This window comes from Vulpes vulpes, chromosome 14, assembly GCF_048418805.1.
Source record: "Vulpes vulpes isolate BD-2025 chromosome 14, VulVul3, whole genome shotgun sequence".
In the NCBI taxonomy this organism is placed as follows: Eukaryota; Metazoa; Chordata; class Mammalia; order Carnivora; family Canidae; genus Vulpes; species Vulpes vulpes.
Genome location: NC_132793.1, coordinates 29,923,772 through 29,942,214, shown reverse-complemented (window position 1 = coordinate 29,942,214; position 18,443 = coordinate 29,923,772). Strand labels below are relative to the sequence as shown.

The 18,443-nt window shown below is 41.1% G+C and overlaps 1 protein-coding gene across 3 annotated transcripts in view; it reads right to left on the bottom strand.

The window, feature by feature from the left end:
- Positions 1-18,443, bottom strand: part of ATRN (attractin) — a 163,152-nt gene that overhangs the window by 55,063 nt on the left and 89,646 nt on the right. For all 3 annotated transcript variants that reach the window (XM_072736260.1, XM_026012365.2, XM_072736259.1), the window contains exons 16-21: positions 16,422-16,641; positions 14,882-15,067; positions 13,867-14,100; positions 8,927-9,064; positions 6,415-6,508; positions 4,206-4,258 (exon numbers count right to left, since the gene is read on the bottom strand). In XM_072736260.1, the coding sequence (XP_072592361.1) occupies positions 4,206-4,258; positions 6,415-6,508; positions 8,927-9,064; positions 13,867-14,100; positions 14,882-15,067; positions 16,422-16,641 (925 nt within the window). The remainder of the gene's footprint in view (positions 1-4,205; positions 4,259-6,414; positions 6,509-8,926; positions 9,065-13,866; positions 14,101-14,881; positions 15,068-16,421; positions 16,642-18,443) is intronic.

Genomic DNA, 18,443 nt, shown 5'->3' with positions numbered 1-18,443 from the left:
TTTATTTATTTATTCATGAGAGACACAGAGAGAGAGAGAGGCAGAGACACAGGCAGAGGGAGAAGCAGACTCCATGCAGGGAGCCCAATGTGGGACTCGATCCTGGGACTCCAGGATCACGCCCTGAGTGGAAGGCAGACGCTCAACCATTGAGCCACCCAGACGTCCCCAAAGTTATAATTCAACGGTATAAAAGAAACTAAGACTCCATGGAAAAATGGCTGATTCCAGGTCTGGGGCAATGAATATGTGCCTTGATTACTTATTTTTGAAAGCAAGAAAGTCTTCAAATCTAAAATGATGTAGCAAAAGAAAACAGCTTTAAAGAAAGCTTACTGGGCAAAGATGGTGGAATTTTCTTTTTTTTTTTTTTTTTTTTTGGTACAAAAAGGTTGCTTTATTAAACCACAAGGACAGGACCTGTGGGCAGAAAGGGCTGTCCAAAGATGGCATAATTTAATTCTAAAAAGTCAATTGTAAAAAATAAAATAAAATAAAATAAAATAAAATAAAAAATAAAAAGTCAATTGTACAACTCAACAACCTGATTTAAAAATGGATGGAGGTGTGCTCGCTTCGGTAGCACATATACTAAAAAAATGGATGGAGGAGTTGAACAGATATTTCTCCCAAGAGGGTATACAAATGGCCGGTAAGCATATGAGAAGATGCTCAACATCATAAGTCATTAGGAAAATACAAATCAGTTAAATTACAATGAGATACCACCTCACACACAATAGGATGGCCACTATCAAAAAACCAGAAGATGGTAAATGTTGGTGGGGATGTGGAGAAACTGGAAACCTTGTGCACTGCTAGTAGGAGGGTGAAATGGTACAGCTAATGTGGAAAACAGTATGGTAGTTTCTCAAAAAACTTAAAAACAGAATTATCAAATGATCCAGCAGTTCTACTCTGGAGTACATACCCAAAGAATTGAAAGCAGGATCTTGAAGTGATATATATAAACCATGTTCACAGTAGCCACACAGATCACAGCTATTATTCACAAAAGCCAAAGATGGAAGCAACCCAAAGGTCCATCAATAGTATACATAAAGTGTAATATTAAAAAGAAAGGAAATTCTGATATACATTACAGCCTGGAACAACTTTGAAGACACTATGCCAAATGAATAAGCCAGTCACAAAAGACCAGTATTATATGATTGTACTTATATGAGATGTCTAGAATAGTCAACGTTATAGAAACAGAATGATGACTGCCAGGGGCTAGGGGAAGAGGGGGATGGAGAGTTTTGGGTAAGTTTATTTTTAACTGTTTAAGAAACTGCCAAATGGTTTGCCAAAGTGCCTACACCATTTTAAATTCACACAAAGAATGTTCATTGGGACTTTTATCAAAAGTTAAAACTTGTATTTTTTTTTTTTTAATTTAAAAGTAAAAAGCAAGCCACAGAGAAGAGAAAATGTTTGCAAATCATGTATTTGAGGAGGGGCTTATATCCAGGTTATATTGCCCGTTTCACTACTAAATCCTGGTATTTGGTACTGGCTTTATTTTTTCAAGATAGGTTACAACGTACCAAGTTACAAAAAATTCACTGATATGGTGGGGCATCTGGGTGGCTTAGTTGGGTAAGTGTCCAACCTTTGGTTTCGGCTCTAGTCATGATAGTGTCATGAGAGCCCTCAGTGCAGAGTCTGTTTGGGATTCTTTCCCTGTCCCCTTCTTTTCCCTTTGCTCCTCCTGCTTGTGAGCTCTCTCTTTCTTTAAAATGAAATAAATAAATAAAACCTTTTTAAAAATTCACCAAAGTAGTTTCAGGTTCCACATTTAACCTTTAAGAAACAACCAGTTGTCTAGTTTTGGTATGGTTATCAAAGGATATTATCCATAATTATCTGAAGGATAATTATTATCCATAATTATCTGTGTGAAGAGGTTATTAAATATTCCACCCTTTTCCAATTATATCTGGTGAGGCCAGGTTTTTTTAAATGTACTTTAACCAAAGAGATGTATTCAATAGACTGAATGTAGAGCAAATGTGAAAACCTGTTACCTTCTATTAAGGTAATTAGCCAGTGTTGGCTATTGACTCTAGTTATTCTAGGGGTGTATCTCAATGTGGTTTTAAAACACATACCCCAAATGTATAACGATGTTACACATTTTGTTCCTGTTGGCCAATCATCTATCTTCTTTGGTGAAATGTCTATTCAAATCATTGTCTGTTTTCAATTAGAATTGTCTCCTCATTCAGTTGTAAGAGTTTTTAAAAATACATCCTGGATACAAGCTCCTCCAATACATAATTTGCAAACATTTTCTCTTCTCCATGGCTTGCATTTTACTTTTTAAATGGTGTTTTTTTTAAAAAAAACACAAGTTTTAACTTTTTTTAAAAGATTTTATTTATTTATTCATGAGAAACAGAGAGAGAGGCACACAGGCAGAGGGAGAAGCAGGCTCCATGCAGGGAGCCCGATGCAGGACTCAATCCTGGGACTCCAGGATCACACTCCGGGCCAAAGGTAGGCGCCAAACCACCGAGCCACCCAGGCGTCCCACAAGTGTTAACTTTTGATAAAGTCCTAATAATTTTTTCTTACGAGTTGTGCTTTTGGAATCACATCTAAGAACTCTTTCTACTACACAGTAATGAAGTTTTTCTCTTCTTTTCTTCTAGAAGAAATATAGGTATATGTTTATGCGGTTTGTATACAGACACACACACACATAAGATATATATCATGTTTATAGTTTCCAGGTGGACATGAATTGTGAGTGGATGCTGTTCAACCCAGGAAAGGAGGTACATAATTATAGTGGATATGCCAAAATATTAACTCCTTTTCTCTGGTTTCATAATTTTGCCTACTATGTGGATGGATTCTCTTATAGGAAGAAAACCACATTTACCCAGAAGGACCTGGTTCCTGTGCCAGATTTACCTTTCATTGAATGTCAGTCATTAAATATTTTATTTATTAATTCCTAAAGAGGTGATTAACACAAATAAGTTTCAGAAGGAATCATTACTTCAACTATATTTAAAAAATTATTTCTGAGGGAGCACCTGGGTGGCTCAGTTGGTTAAGCCTCTGACTCTTGATTTCAGGGTCATGAGACTGAGCCTTCTCTCAAGCTCAGCAGTCAGTGGGGAATCTGCTTTTGATTCTCTCCCTCTCTCTGCTCCCATGCCCTCTTCTTCCCCTCCCCCCAGCTATTTCTCTGTTTCTCTAAAATAAATACATAAATCTTTTGAAAAATTTTGTTTCTGGAGACACCTGGTGACTCAGTCAGTTGAGCAACCAACTCTTGAGTTCATCTCAGGGTGCTGGGATTGAGCCCCACGTTCAGTTCCACATTCAGTGTGGAGTCAACCAGAGATTCCTTCTCTCCCTCTTCTTCTGCCCCGCCCGTGAACTGTGCTCTCTAAATAAATAAAATCTTAAAAATAAAATGTGTTTCTGATCTATACATCCTAAAATGTGAAATATGTTAACGCCAAAAAGGTAATGGCAAATGAAATAAGGTTTCAAGAGAACATAAACAGAGGAAAGCCAGAGATGCCTATCTCTGTATTCTCCCCTGATATTTTCCATGGACACATTAACATAAACCACAATCATAATTAACACAATTTTTTAAAAATTTTTATTTATTTATGATAGTCACACACACAGAGAGAGAGAGAGAGGGGCAGAGACATAGGCAGAGGGAGAAGCAGGCTCCATACACCGGGAGCCCGATGTGGGATTCGATCCCGGGTCTCCAGGATCGCGCCCTGGGCCAAAGGCAGGCGCCAAACCGCTGCGCCACCCAGGGATCCCCTAATTAACACAATTTAAAATGGCATTGCTATATGTCATAAGTGTAATAGAATGCAAATACATCAAATTAGGACACACTTGGGACACCTGGGTGGCTCAGTGGTTGGGTGCCTGCCTTGGGCTCAGGTTGTGATCCCGGGATCTGGGATCGGGTCCCGCATCAGGCTTCCTGTGGGGAGCCTGCTTCTCCCTCTGCCTACGTCTCTGCCTCTCTCTCTCAGTCTGTGTCTCTCATGAATAAATAAATAAATCTTAAAAAAAAAATTAGGACACACTTCCACTAATGGCTTCTATATTCTTTTAGCACTTACCATTCTCAAACCATGGTAAAGCAAGTAACAAAGTTTTAGTGGACTACTCTACTCTGCTTCTAGACAAATATGTATTGTGAAAACACTTACAGTAACATGTTCCTTTGAGAGGATTTCCCTGGTATCGATTTTCCACCTCACACCTAGAAGGATAAAAATAAAGATTATTTTCTATTGCTAGTTAAAATCAACATTCATTTTATTTTTTTAAAAGATTTTATTTAAAAAAAAATAAATAAAAGATTTTATTTATTTATTCATGAGAGACAGAGAGAGAGAGAGAGAGAGAGAGAGGCAGAGACATAGGCAGAGGGAGGAGCAGGCTCCACGCAGGGAGCCTGATGTGGGACTCGACCCCAGCACTCCAGGATCACGCCCTGGGCAGAAGGCAGGCGCTTAAACCACTGAGCCACCCAGGGATCCCCTCAACATTCATTTTAAAACCAAGCAGATCCTTTTATATAAAACTGAACTACAAGCAAGTGTGAATCAGTATAATCACATTTTTCACTGTCACTTAGATCAGGTAAGCTGATGAGGGTGTGTATTCATGTTGAGTACAGACCGCCCAGCAGTTTCACACCACCTGCCAACTGATAAACATTTGCCAAAGTGCAGGAGACAAGTCCAAATTTAATAAACCTAGATACTATTTATTATCTTGAAAAACACATTTCCACTTTTGTGTGGACTAAATATTCCTCTAAAAGTGAAGTCAAAATATTTTTCAAATATTCATCTTATTTCCTTCCTACTCTCCCTGGATAAAACTGATCCTGTTCTTTAATAAGAAAAGAATGAGAATCACTTTCACTTAAAAAAAAAAAAAAAAAAAACTCCTTGAACATGGTTTGCCAGTCTGGAAAAAAAAATAAGTTCTAATAAAAAAAAATTGTTACTTCCCCCCACAAATATCATCTGTGAATATCGGCAAAGCTCAGTCTCTCACTTCACAAAGCCATTCATACTGGCAGGCCCAGTAGCTAAGAGCTACTAAGAAAGGGGAGAAAGCTTGGGTCAAGCACTTTTCTCAGATAAATAATACATGATATTGTGTCCTTTAATCCAGGGTGATTCTCAGCACTTGCTTCTATCTAAAATCTCTTGAAGAGAAAGTCTTCCATTGGACCTAGGCCTCATTTTGTTATTGCATGCCTAACTAAGGGCAGGAGTGATTAATTTTGCCCTATTGTTCTGTTTGAACCTAGGTCCAAAAGGTAAGCTTAATCTTTGATTAGACATTTCTTCATGTATTGGGTTTAAGGCATCATGAAATCAGTAAATATGACTAATGGTATAAACTATAAAATGCAGACAGAGAAATTCCTTCCTTGAACATCATGATCAATATCTCAACCACTGATGACCTCATTATTAGTGTTTTTTGAAAAAAACACAAAATTTACTAATGAGGTACCTGCTTGTATCAGCCCAATGTTGTGATACTACTAAACATCTCTCTCTCTTAAGTCTCTTCTTGAGAGAATGAATAAACCTGGAGCATGTGTTTTATGAGGTTTTCTGGTGAGGCAGATAGATATATATTTGTCAGGGAACAATCTCTTGTTTCAACTCACCAAGGCACTAAAAACAATTATTGCTAGTCCTGCTATTGATAGGGAAACTGAGGCTCAGCTCAGTTAAGTGATATGTTTCAAGAGTGCTCTGCTTCATGGCGGCAGAGCCGGGACTAAAACTCTGTCTATCTGACGCTATCTGCATCTTCATGTATGGAAACTCCAGACTCTTCCCTGGAAGATGTCTAACATACTTCACCACATAAAATGCTAGAACAGGGAGTGTTGATGATCCTCTCCAAGCCAGAGGATCATCTCCACTATTAGACAACCAAAATGCTAAATAAAAGATTGTCCTGGAATACCAGCTCTTCCAGCTCTTTCTCAGGAAAGGGTGCAATCTCCTGATATGACAAAAACTGAACAATGGTTGAAGTTAAAAGACTCATCCAAGTCAGCAACACAGGAAATGTCAGTGTCACTCAAACATAAAAATATGAACTGAAAAGCCATCAAGGAATTGCTGCTGAACTTGTGACCTCCTCAGTATGGAGGCTAACTGAATGAGACCTGTTGAAATAGAAAAGGCAGAATTCCGAATTCATCAACCTGGGGATCCCCCAGAGCCCATGACAAAAGGGCACAGGGAAGGGGTGGCTCTTGTGGTCCAGCAGCTTCATAGCCCCTTGACCTCCCTGGCTGTACAGACCTAGCTGGCCTGGCTGTCAGTCACTAAATCCAGGTGTGGCCTGTGGCAGAGGTCCCAGGAGTGTGGTACTCACAGCTGGCACTCGTCCCCCTTGACGCCCTTGGTGGTGCAGAAGCACTTGCCCGTGTTGGTGTTACAGAGAGAGGCATGCCCATTGCACTTGCATGCTGGAGAGAAGGAAAAGGAATGGAGGTCACAATTGGCTTAAAAGATTACCACTATCACAGAAAACACATAATTTTATCTGAATTGGATTTGATAGGAAAGGTTGATTAAAATGAAAGCATTTAATGGATAAGATTCAAGTTTTCCAGTTAATGATTTATCTCAAATAATGTTAAGGTAACATTAAAAGAAGCAAAGTCCAAGGACAGGAGGAAAGTAGAGTGCTGGTTTCCACTGCCATCTGAAGCAACCATTTTGATCTAATTTTATCTTTACAACAGACTGTTTTGCACTATGATGACTCTTTCATTCAACCAGTAAACATTTATTTTATTTTTTAAAAAAGATTTTATTTATTTATTCATGAGAGACAGAGAGAGAGACAGAGAGAGAGAGACAGAGAGAGAGAGAGAGAGAGAGAGAGGCAAAGACACAGGCAGAGGGAGAAGCAGGCTCCATACAGGAAGCCTTATGTGGGACTTGATCCCAGGTCTCCAGGATCAGGCCCTGGGCAGAAGGCGGCGCTAAACCACTGAGCCACCCGGGCTGCCCCCAGTAAACATTTATGAAGCATCTCTAGTGTACCAGCTGCTGGGTATGGGGACACAGACACAGGCCCTGCCCCCACAGAGATGCTCTGAGCAATAACTGCCCCCGAGGGGGAGGCTTGATTTGGCTGCACTCAGCCTCAGATGAGGTGCCTCCTCCACAAAGGCCATGTTTCAAATCCTAGCAGGGCTCAGAAGTGGGGTGAAACTGCAATGGTAGGTCAGTGTTTCAGAGGCCTTACAGGACACACCACCCTGGCTTTCTCTTTAGCTTCTGCAGAAAACTCCTGTCACCTCCTCCTCTAGCCAACAACACATCACCTTCTTTATCCAACACATAAGTGTGAACCAGGACACATTTTATTTGCCAGGTAAAACGTGTCTTTTGCTCAATACCTTTTCACCTTACACTTTATTTTTCTGTAAATAAATTAACGGCATTGTACTTTAAAAATAAATCCTGTGGAAAAAATAAACCACATCCAGGTTCCCTGTGTGGCCACATGTTGCAGTAAGTCTTTGGGCAGGGGATCTTATGCACAGTCCCCACCCAGTAATGCCAAGTACTGTGACTACTGTCAAACTCATGAATTCTAGTCACAAGGAGTAGGAAAATGTTTTTATTAAAAACCTTTTAATTGGAGCAGGAAATGTTCTTTAAGAGTGGTGGGAAATAGGAGTAAAAGAGTACTTACGACTGCCTACATTTCCTGAGGGCTTACTATGTGTCATGCACTGCTCTGACCACTTCCATCTCAACCACCAACCTTTTATCCCCATTTTACGGATGAGGAAACTGAATCCCAGAGAGGTTAAGGGATATACTGCTAAAATGCCAGCTCTCTCTTGACTTCTCTGGGATCAGATTCTCAAGGGCCATGCTAAGGAGTTTGGAGGTGGGATTTGGGGAGGAGGTAGAGATTTTCCTTTCTTATTTATTTTCCTGCTCAGAACCCGAAGGGTCTTCCCACTGGAAATAAGAACAAGCCAAAGGCAGTTTGTCAGTCTCACTGGTCATTTAATAAAAAATGTATTAATTTACATTCTAACACTTAAAAGTCCTTACTTGCAGGAATCCATTTGATGTGTATGGGGAAATAGGGGATGATTTAAACCTTTAAATATCCTAGAAGTACTGAGGAGTCCAGCTCCTGGTTAAAACCCTATGTGTGATTTTTCAGACCTGACCACAGGCCATTACCCAGGCTTAGCCAGCTGGCCTCCCACACCTGCCTGGGGGCAGTCTTTGAAAGGAGCTGAAATCAGGGTCTCAGGCACCCCACCACCCAGCAGAGTTCTCTCTCTGGCTTGCATTCCTAGCAGGAGTCTTCATTCCTGAGTCTCTTTATCTGAGGCCTTGGGCAGACCTTTGGGAGCCTCTGCCAAGCCTCCTGGGGAAGGAAGGGGGAACCCTGAAGACACTGTTCCCACTCTCTGTCCCCAATACATTTCCCCTCGTTCTCACCTCCCCTCTCCTCTCCAGGGTCCATGACAGGCTTTTGCTAGAGCCTTTTCAGGGCTCTTCCCACCTCTGTGCGGATCCACCTGGTGCTCAGCCAGCACCCTGTCCAGGAGGGAAAGGAACGAGGGGACTCGGAGCTTTCTAGGGTTTAGGTTAAGCCTCTTGCTTTACTACCACAATAAGTGATTAAAGGCTTAACTCTTCCATTTTTGGCTTGTTGCTTTAACTGGCTACTCTGCTACTTGGCAGCTCTGCTCACTCTCTCCCAGGCTCAATTGAGCTCATAACAAGTATGATAAGAAATGCAGTATCCAAAACCAAGTGCCTTTTTTCCTCCTACATACTCAAGTCAAACTGAGGACTGTGTTCCACCTGGTTTGCAATCAGTAGCCCTGAGGGATCTGACTTACGCTGACATCTTCCCCCATTGGTGGGATCACCATAGAAGCCAGATATGCAGGTCTCGCAGTGCTTGCCTGTGGTCAGGTTCTCACACTTCTCACAGATACTCTGATTAATGCATTTGCTGTGGCCATTGCACTGGCAAGCTGAAAGAAAAAGAATTTTAAGAGGCCTTTCCCGTGGTAGAACAGGGTGGAGTATGTTCCACAAGATTTACTTGCAACTATCTAAGTTCCTTATAACCTCTAAATACCTCAAAATCATTAAAAGTGGCCCATTAAAGAGTAGTTTGAGAAATAAAATCAAAACATCCATACAGGGCTAGTCCAGGAAAATCAGAAATATACCACAGCAAGGTGAAAGTCTACAGCCATTAAAAAAATAATTTGTTGTTGTTCATAAAAATAATGCATGTTCATGATAGTAAATTTGGAAAACATAAGAGGGAAAAATCATATTCAACTGCATCATGCAGAGAACACTGTGCACATCTGGAATTTTCGGTTCCAGGGATTTATTTTTCTATATAGTTTTACACAGTTGTGCTCATATTAATACTCAACATTGATTTTTTTTTTTACTTACAGTACAATGACTTTACCACATTATTTCATCTATCATAAAACCTTAAAAGACAGAATGAGTTCTATGAATCATAACAGCTTTTTAACCATTCCCATATATTCTGATATTTAGTTTGCTTTCCATTTTTTTTTAGAAAAATAACCATTTTTATATATAAAAACATTTCCACAAGCGGAATTAGTAAGATTCTTGATGCACACAGGACTTTACACCTAGAAAGGCATATGAAACTTGAACCTCTCAGGACTGCTTAGGACAGCTGTTCAGGCTGTGCACTGCAGACTCTAGTGGGGCCACTCACAGAATACACAATCTACACCACTGCAGGCAGAAGACTGGAATTTGCAAATCTTTCTCCCCCTGCTTTACTGAGATACTACTGACACATAATATTGCATAAAGAATGTAATGCATTGATTTGATACACTTAAATATTGCAAAACGATTACTACCCACAGTGTTAGCAAACACTTGCATCATGTCACATAACTATTTCTTTTTTGTGATGTGAACATGTAAGGTTTACTTTTTTTTTTTAGCAACTTTTGCAGATCTCTGTTGGTTGATAAATGTGATACAGCTTTCTGCCATCGTGGCAACTTTCCAATAGCCTTGCACCTATTGTTCACCCACCTGTTTTCTACCCCATTCCTGCAGGTATTTGAGTTGTTCTATACAGACTGCAAGTGAGAGACTTCAAAATGACTATAGCAGTTATTATTGCACCAAAAATACTTAAGAGGTGTGGGAAATGCACGTTGTTCCTGTGAAGATGAACAACTGTATATGTATCAAAAGGCACAACACACACAAAAAAAGCATACCTAAAACCATTTATCAATAAAATTTGTATTCTGGTTCAAGATAAAAAGACTAGAAAAATGCTTCTCTTTTTCTCTTCCTCTTCAAAATCCCACTGAAATTAACCAGAAAAATGTAAAAACAAGGATAAATCAACTGGAAATGGGGTAAGAGGAAACGGTCCTATCAGATGCACTGAGACATACTTCTGAATTACTGAGCAATTTCTAGAAATTGTAAAACAGTGTCAATCTGACAGAGAAAGAGGAGTTGAGACACCTGTCTCCTAATGTAGAAGGAGGGAACAGTCAAAGCAATGAGATGGACTTTACCAACTGACACCTGAGCAATCCAGCTGAGGCTGGAAGACAGAGCAGGCCTCCAGAAAGGGGCAGACAGCAAGAAGTGCCTCCTGACCAGCTCTGCATCTGTTCAGTCTCACACTGTATACAAAAATAAACCCAAAATGGGATTATGGATGACCTAAATATAAGAGAAAAATCTATGAAACTTTAAAAAGAAAACATAGGAGTAAATCTTTGTGATCCTTGGTTAGCTAGGCACAGATTTCTTAGCTACCATACCAAAAGCCCCTGGTATAAAAAAACACTGATACCTTGGACTTCACAAATTTAGAATTTTTATATTTCAAAAAATATCACCAAAAAAATAAAAAGAAACCCACAGAATGGGAGAAAGTATTTGCAAATCACATGATCAATAAGGAACGTGTACCTAGACTTCATAAAGAATTCTATAGGTCAATAATAAACAAAAAGAAAATTAAAACGGGCAAAGAATTCGAATAGACATTTCTCCAAAGAAGACACAGATGGCCTGTAAGATGCTCGACTTCATCAGTCTAGAGAAATGCAAATCAAAACCAGAGATACAATTTCTCACACACTGTATCTGATATAAAAAAAAAAAACGACACAAGTATTAATGTGTGGAGAAGTTGCAACCTTTTCAGACTGGCCAGTGATGTTGAAAAATGGTACTGTTATTTTGGAAAACCTCGTGCCTTATTCCTCATTCCCACCCCCAGCCCTAGGTGATCACTAAGCTATTTTTTTGTCTTCATATATTTGCTCTTTTTTGGACATCTCATATAAATGACATCATATAATATGCAGTCTGCATCTGACTGCTTCTGAGGCTCATCTGTGTCAGAGACTACAGTACTCCCCCCCCCCCCATTATCATCTAGCAGTATTCCATCATATGAAGATATCACATTTTGTTTATCCATTCACCAGGTGACAGACACTGGGTTATTTCCACTTGTATTATGAATAATGTTGCTATGAGCATTCACTGCAAGTTTTGTGTGGATGTGTGTTTTCAATTCTCTTGGATATATACTGGGCCATATGATAACTCTATGTTTAACTTTCTGAGAAACTGCCAAACTGTTTTTCAGAGTGGCCGCACCATTTTACATTCCTTCCAGCAATATGTGAGGGTTCCAATTTCTCCAATGTTGTTGAACATCTTTTCCTGTGCTTTTGGCCATTTGTGTATCTTCTCTGGAGAAACGTCTATTTCAATCCTTTACCCATTTCTTAATTGGGTTGTCTTTTTGCTGCTGAGTTTTAAGAGTTCTTTGTAAGTATTCTGGACTCTTCCAAATTTGCAAGTATTTTCTCCCATTCTATGGGCCGCCATTTCATTTCTTTTTTTTTTTTTATTTATTTATTTATTTATTTATGATAGTCACAGATTGAGAGAGAGAGAGGCAGAGACATAGGCAGAGGGAGAAGCAGGCTCCATGCACCGGGAGCCCGACGTGGGATTCAATCCCGGGTCTCCAGGATCGCGCCCCGGGCCAAAGGCAGGCGCCAAACCACTGCGCCACCCAGGGATCCCTGGGCTGCCATTTCACCTCCTATATTCTCAATATTAATAAAAATGCACCGACTTAAATATTTCATGAATCAAACTAGTAGATAAGAAACAGAATTACAGATCCTTTGACATCTTAGAAAAAAAAGGGAACACAGAAAATTTGTTTGGTAGACAAAAGACTGGTTTCTTATCTTATTTTACATTTCCCTGCTTTGTTTCCTTTTCTGAGAAAGACTTCTTAACATCCTTTGTCCACTTCTTTTTTTTTTTTTTTTGAAGACTTTATTTATTCATGAGAGACACAGAGAAAGAGAGGCAGAGACACAGGCAGAGGGAGAAGCAGGCTCCCTGTGGGGAGCCTGATGTGGGACTCAATCCCAGGACCTGGGATCACCACCTGAGCCAAAGCTCAATCACTGAACCACCCAGGTGCCCCTGCCCACTTCTTCTGTTGAGCTGACAGGGCTTTTTTTCTGGAGGGCAGAGGTTTACATACTCTGAATGATAATCACTTATTACACGCACTGCAGAAATGTTCCTCCCCTGTCTCTTGCCTTTTACCATTGCTCACAGTGGTCTTTCCCTTACAGAAGTTCTCACAAAGAGTCCTGTTGCCAGTGGCACCTCAGACAGACTCTTGGGGAAGTTCCTACTCACTAACCTCCTGGGGGTCTTAGCACCTGCCTAACCTCTCCCAACTGTTCTGGCCCATCAGCACATTCCTGAGTATTTACTGCAAGTCTGAATCAAAGGCCAATTTCTCAGGGCAGCCTCCCCAGCAGGTGTAGACTCAGGCTGTAGGCCAACTCATGGTCTATTCCTTCTGGTACCAACTACTGGAAGGAAGAGGGGGGAAGAGAACAGAGGGAGAGTGGGAGGGAAGAAAGGACACAGAGGAGGCAGATAGGCTTAATTCTTCCTCTTGCCAAAAGGGATAGGGACCTTCTTCCCTCTCCTTTTTCTTACAATTTTTCAAGAACCTGTATTTACAAATCCTTTCTCTATTCCTTTGACATGTATATGTATGTAAATCTTTTTTTAAAAAACTAAATAAGGGGATCCCTGGGTGGCGCAGCGGTTTGGCGCCTGCCTTTGGCCCGGGGCGCGATCCTGGAGACCCGGGATCGAATCCCACGTCGGGCTCCCGGTGCATGGAGCCTGCTTCTCCCTCTGCCTGTGTCTCTGCCTCTCTCTCTCTGTGTGACTATCATGAATAAATAAATAAAATCTTTAAAAAAAAAAAAAAAAACTAAATAAGCCTCTAGTCAGCACAACAATCCAGGAATGTTTTTCTTAAGGGTTTGGGAGCCATCACTTTGAAATGTAAACACCAATGAAGACAGTACCCTATATCCTTGTCACTCTGGGAATTCAGTCTTAGGTGCATTTGTGCCAAACTAACAATCATCTGCTTGCCATAAAGATACAAGAAATTTTATTGTTTTGGATAAAGGCAATTAACTAACACAGGTGGCCATCCCAAATACCAGGTAAATTCATAATGAACTATGAAAGAAGGTACAGCAAATGGTGCTGTCAAAATCCTCTCATGTGAGGACAAGTTATTCATCTTAAGAACATTTATATAATGGATTGTATGGGCCTGGATATTTAAAAGGGTGATATTTCTCTCTGTTTCTGCAATCTTACCAGTGGACTGCCTGTAGGGTGCACTACAGTCTGGTTTGATTTTTGGATACACAAGACATCTTACCTGGACAATGAATGAAAGACCAGTTGTATCTGCTGTCCTCCAGGCACATGCTGGAATTGAGAAGGGGCTGTGGGTAGGAATTTCCTGCAGGGGCCTGAGAAGGCATCTTCACTGGTCCTTTATAAGAGCCCTCTATGCATTTCCCTTTGCCAGTATTGCTGGGATCGGTGCACCAGCCGCAGCCTGGCTGCTCCAGGCAATGGCTGCAGGTACAGTAGCCCGAACAATTTTCAGCTGTAAAAGAATACAAGTTACCATTCACTACCACAGGTAGCTTTGAATTCATTGTATTAAATTACCTTTTTAAAAAAGTTTTTAAAAAATGTATTCATTTAACTAATCTCTATACCCAACATGGGGCTTGAACTTACCACCTCAAGATCAAGAGATGTATGCTCTTCTGACTGAACCAGGCAGGCACTCCTAAATTACCTTCTATTTAAACAGACTATTCTGTCAGTCAAAATTCCTATTCTGAGGTGACTGCTTAAATGACACAATAAATTTAAAGAGCCCCCCCAAAAATTTAAAGAGCCCCAAATCTTGCCCAACATAGAAAAGCGGTTTCTCCCTTCCTCTATTAATCCCAGGATGTGGACACTGAAGGGGACTTAGCAGAAAGCACTTATTTCATGAATCAGGAAAGGAAGATGTGTAGACATTACATGGGTTGAGCAATATGATCCTAAAGCTGGGCAAGCTATTTCCGTACTCTGTCCTACAGTGCTTGCTTTTTAAAAAATTTTTTACTTATTTGAGGGGGAAGGTGAGGAGGGGCAAAGGGAAAGAATTTCCAGCAGATGCCCCCTGAACACAGAGCCCAATCTCCTGACTCTGAGTTCACAAAATGAGTCAGAATCAAGAGTCAGATGCTTAACTGACTGAGCCACCCAGTGCCCCTACAGGGCTTGATCTTGCATGAAGGTTCTCCTCGGGCAGTCTCTGATCTTGTCCTTAGAATGTTCAGAGGCTGACAGCACTGCCCTACAGTGGGAGCTGCACCCTCTTCACTTACGGGGGCAGCTGCTCATGGTGTACCACTCCATACACTGGCCAAAAGGGAAGGAGGCCACATAGGCATTGGAGTCCACACACTGCTTCATGTTGCTGCACCACATGCACTCAGAGCTGCCACTGGTGCACTCGCCACACGCCGTCCGCAGGGCACACGGCGTCCGGCACTGCTTGGCGCTGTGGTTCGCTGAAAAGAAACCCAAAAGAGACAGACACTTAGAGTTCTCACCATGTTGGCTAAGATCAAGGGCTTTCAGGATAGGTTACAATCCACTAGTGTGTCATGAAATCAAACCAGTGGGCTACATTAAATGTAGGAGAAAACAGAAAACACAGAGTCACCATGTACTGGTTAGTCAAGTATATTCAGACACTTAGGGGGAAAAAACTCTTTTCAAAGAGCATTAAGGACAGATATGAGGAAATAAGCTAGTCTTTCCATAAGAGTAGGGTTTTTTTTAAAGATTTTATGTATTTATTCATGAGACAGAGAGAGAGAGACAGATACAGAGACAGAGACATAGGCAGAGGGAGAAGCAGGTTCCCTGTAGGGACCCCAATGCGGGACTTGATCCCCAGACCCAGGATCATGCCCTGAGCCGAAGGCAGATGCTCAACCGCTGAGCCATCCAGGCCTCCCAAGAGTAGCAGTTCTAAAACTCATTACAATATATGGGACTCAGGATGAACTTCAGGGGTTTTAAAATCCACCTGAACATGAAACTTGTATCTTTCCTGGGGGGGGGGGGGGGGAGACGGACCACCACATTCACTAAATGCAGCACCAAAGCATTTAGGACTCCAAATGGCTGAAAAGCTTCCACACAGGAAGTTTAGAAACTATATTTTAGTAATACTCTTACAGGGCTATGGATTTTTGTCTACACCTCTGTACTCTTCAGACAACTTACAATACCTTCCCACAATGAGACATGGTGTCATCGGAGTGCAGCGTCCCAAAAAGCACCCACAGAACTCCACCTACTGTGTGTGAGTCCCTCTGCAGGAGTAAGATGCTTGTCTCTGTGCTGCAGGTGCTGCCCCCGTGCTGCCCACGGCAAGCCTGAATGTAGCCCAGTGGAGAGACATGAACCTGAGGAGCTATTTGTTGTGTAGTCCTCAGCACTGTCCTATAGCTCTAGCGCGGGTCAGGTTAGCTTCTGCTATCATGTAACCGCTCTCACTTTTCTCCCCACTGTCACTTTTCTTTGTACTGTCCCTGCAGTGACCTGCATGCGTTTTTATCTTTTCTCTGCATTTTCTGTTCTTTCTTCCAGTGTTTCTCTGCCAACCTCAGGACATTGGCCTTTCAGAGTAATTCTCAGTATGTTTTATGGTCAACATACCAATCAATCTCACTGTTAATTAGAATGTTAGGTTCTCTGAGTAGTGTTATGCTTATGGCTCATACAATACTCTGACTCATATGCTTGAAATCAACACCTCATCTGTTATCTCACACCTTTCAACATTTCACTACGCCTCTGACGGTTTCTCTTTCAGTGAACCTCCTATGACACACTATTCACCCATATACTTACCAGGCCTTTCACAGACACTACCATTGAGTGGGTTGATGCAGGTTGCAGCCTTCAAGCCCCGAGTACTGGGTTCTGACAAGATTCCACAGAATCCAGCATCACTGGGCTCAGACGGCATCCACTGTAGTAAACTATTTGTGAATGGGGACATATCTTCCCAGCACCAGTACGACACATTGATCTTCCGAAGGCCAACCCATGGGGTTAAGGTGAGCTTGGACTATAGGCAAAAGAGACACAGCTTTGAATACAAGCAACATCTTGAGCAAAAGTGCCTTACAGATAAAAACCACTAAGTTACAGATAAAGGAAAGTCTCCCCATCCCAATTCAGCCATGGCAGATTAGGACAGACTATCATTTCTAATGTTACATATCATGCCTGACATTTCAATATGGCCATTTTACAAAGGACAGAAATATAACTCAGAGAAGATAAAATCTTCAGAGATTAGTGGCAAAGCAGTAATTAAGTCCCTAAAGTACTGTACTGTAATGACAGATGTTATAAAGAGATGGCCATCCCCTAACATTGGTTTAAATAATTACTCATACACTAAGTCATCTTACCAATATTTATGAAATACTGGTTATATGCCTATCCTAGGATCATTATTTAAGCCTATGTTGGGGCTTTGGCCAGTTCAGATGATTGAAGATTACCGCTTTCAGCTGGGGTGTGCTGGCTGGCATTGAATTTTCTAGGGAATAATAGGGCAGCAAACCTTTGGGGAGTCTGTGTTTTCTGTTCTACTAAAATTTCCTTCTCATTACAATTTTAAAAATTTATAAATCAAAGTACAAAGTTTAGTCCAGAAATGGAAGATATTCCTAGTAGTGACAGTTATAAAACAAAATGTAAAATGTATTTCTATTTTTGAGAGGAAAAAATACATATGCCAATTAAAGACCTAAAAGGGATAAACACACCCAGAAGTTATTTTTAGTTGTAATAAGTAGGCTCCATGCTCAACATGGGGCTTGAACTCACAACTCTAAGAACAATACTTGAGCTGAGATCAAGAGTCAGTCAGATGCTTAACCGACTGAGCCACCCAGGTGCCTCAAATGATATTTATTTTCTGATTTTAATGCTAGTAATTTCTAAATTTCCTTTGAAGTATGTATTCTTTAAGGAAAGAAAGATAATCAAAACTAGTATCTCTTAAATTAAAAAAAAAAATTTTAAGTAGGCTCAATGCCCAATGTGGGTAGGCTTACACTCACAACCCTGAAATTAAGAGTCACATGTTCTACTGATTGAGCCAGCCAGGTACCCTAAACTTAATACCTTTTAAAGTCCTTCAATATCTTCCACTGGCTTTCATGACAAAATTCACAGCAATTAGCATTACACACAAGGCCTCTCAGGATCTGGCCTTGATCTCTTGTGAGGCTCGGCCACAAGAACCCCCTTCCCCCAGCCTATAGCCAGCCATGCAAACATACCAGCAGCTCATCCCTCAATCTCTGCATCTTGCATGTGGGGGTAACAAGGCAAAAACAGTGCTTCCCTCTCCACTTTCCCACTCCCTCTCTCATCTTCAGGGGTTACCTCTCTGGCTGTCTACCAGCTAGCCTTTACCCTATAGGCCGGGTCCAGTGCTCATGCTTGTTCTTTCGTGCAAGCCTGGGCTCTAGGTCTAGACTTGCAGCTATGGAAGCACATATGCTATAGTTGTCTTTCATCTGTAAGTCTCACAAGACTGTGAATTCCTGTTGTTTAAATGTGCTCCCAACAGACCTGACTAGGCAGAACCTTCTGGAGCTAGAAAACTAAAGGAAGAGGGAAGAGGGACCAGGAGATATATCTGTGGCCAGCTGGGAGAGCAGGACCCTTCTAATCAGGTGTTCTTTCAGAAACATTGAATTGGGGGTCATGTGAAAGACTATAAGTCCTCAATTTTCTGAGGGAGTGACTATAGGTAAGACCAACCAACAGTCAAGGACAAAACATTAGAAGAGGCCCATATTTGGGGGTGAGAAAAGAGAAACAACAAACCTCTAACAGAAATGATAAAAT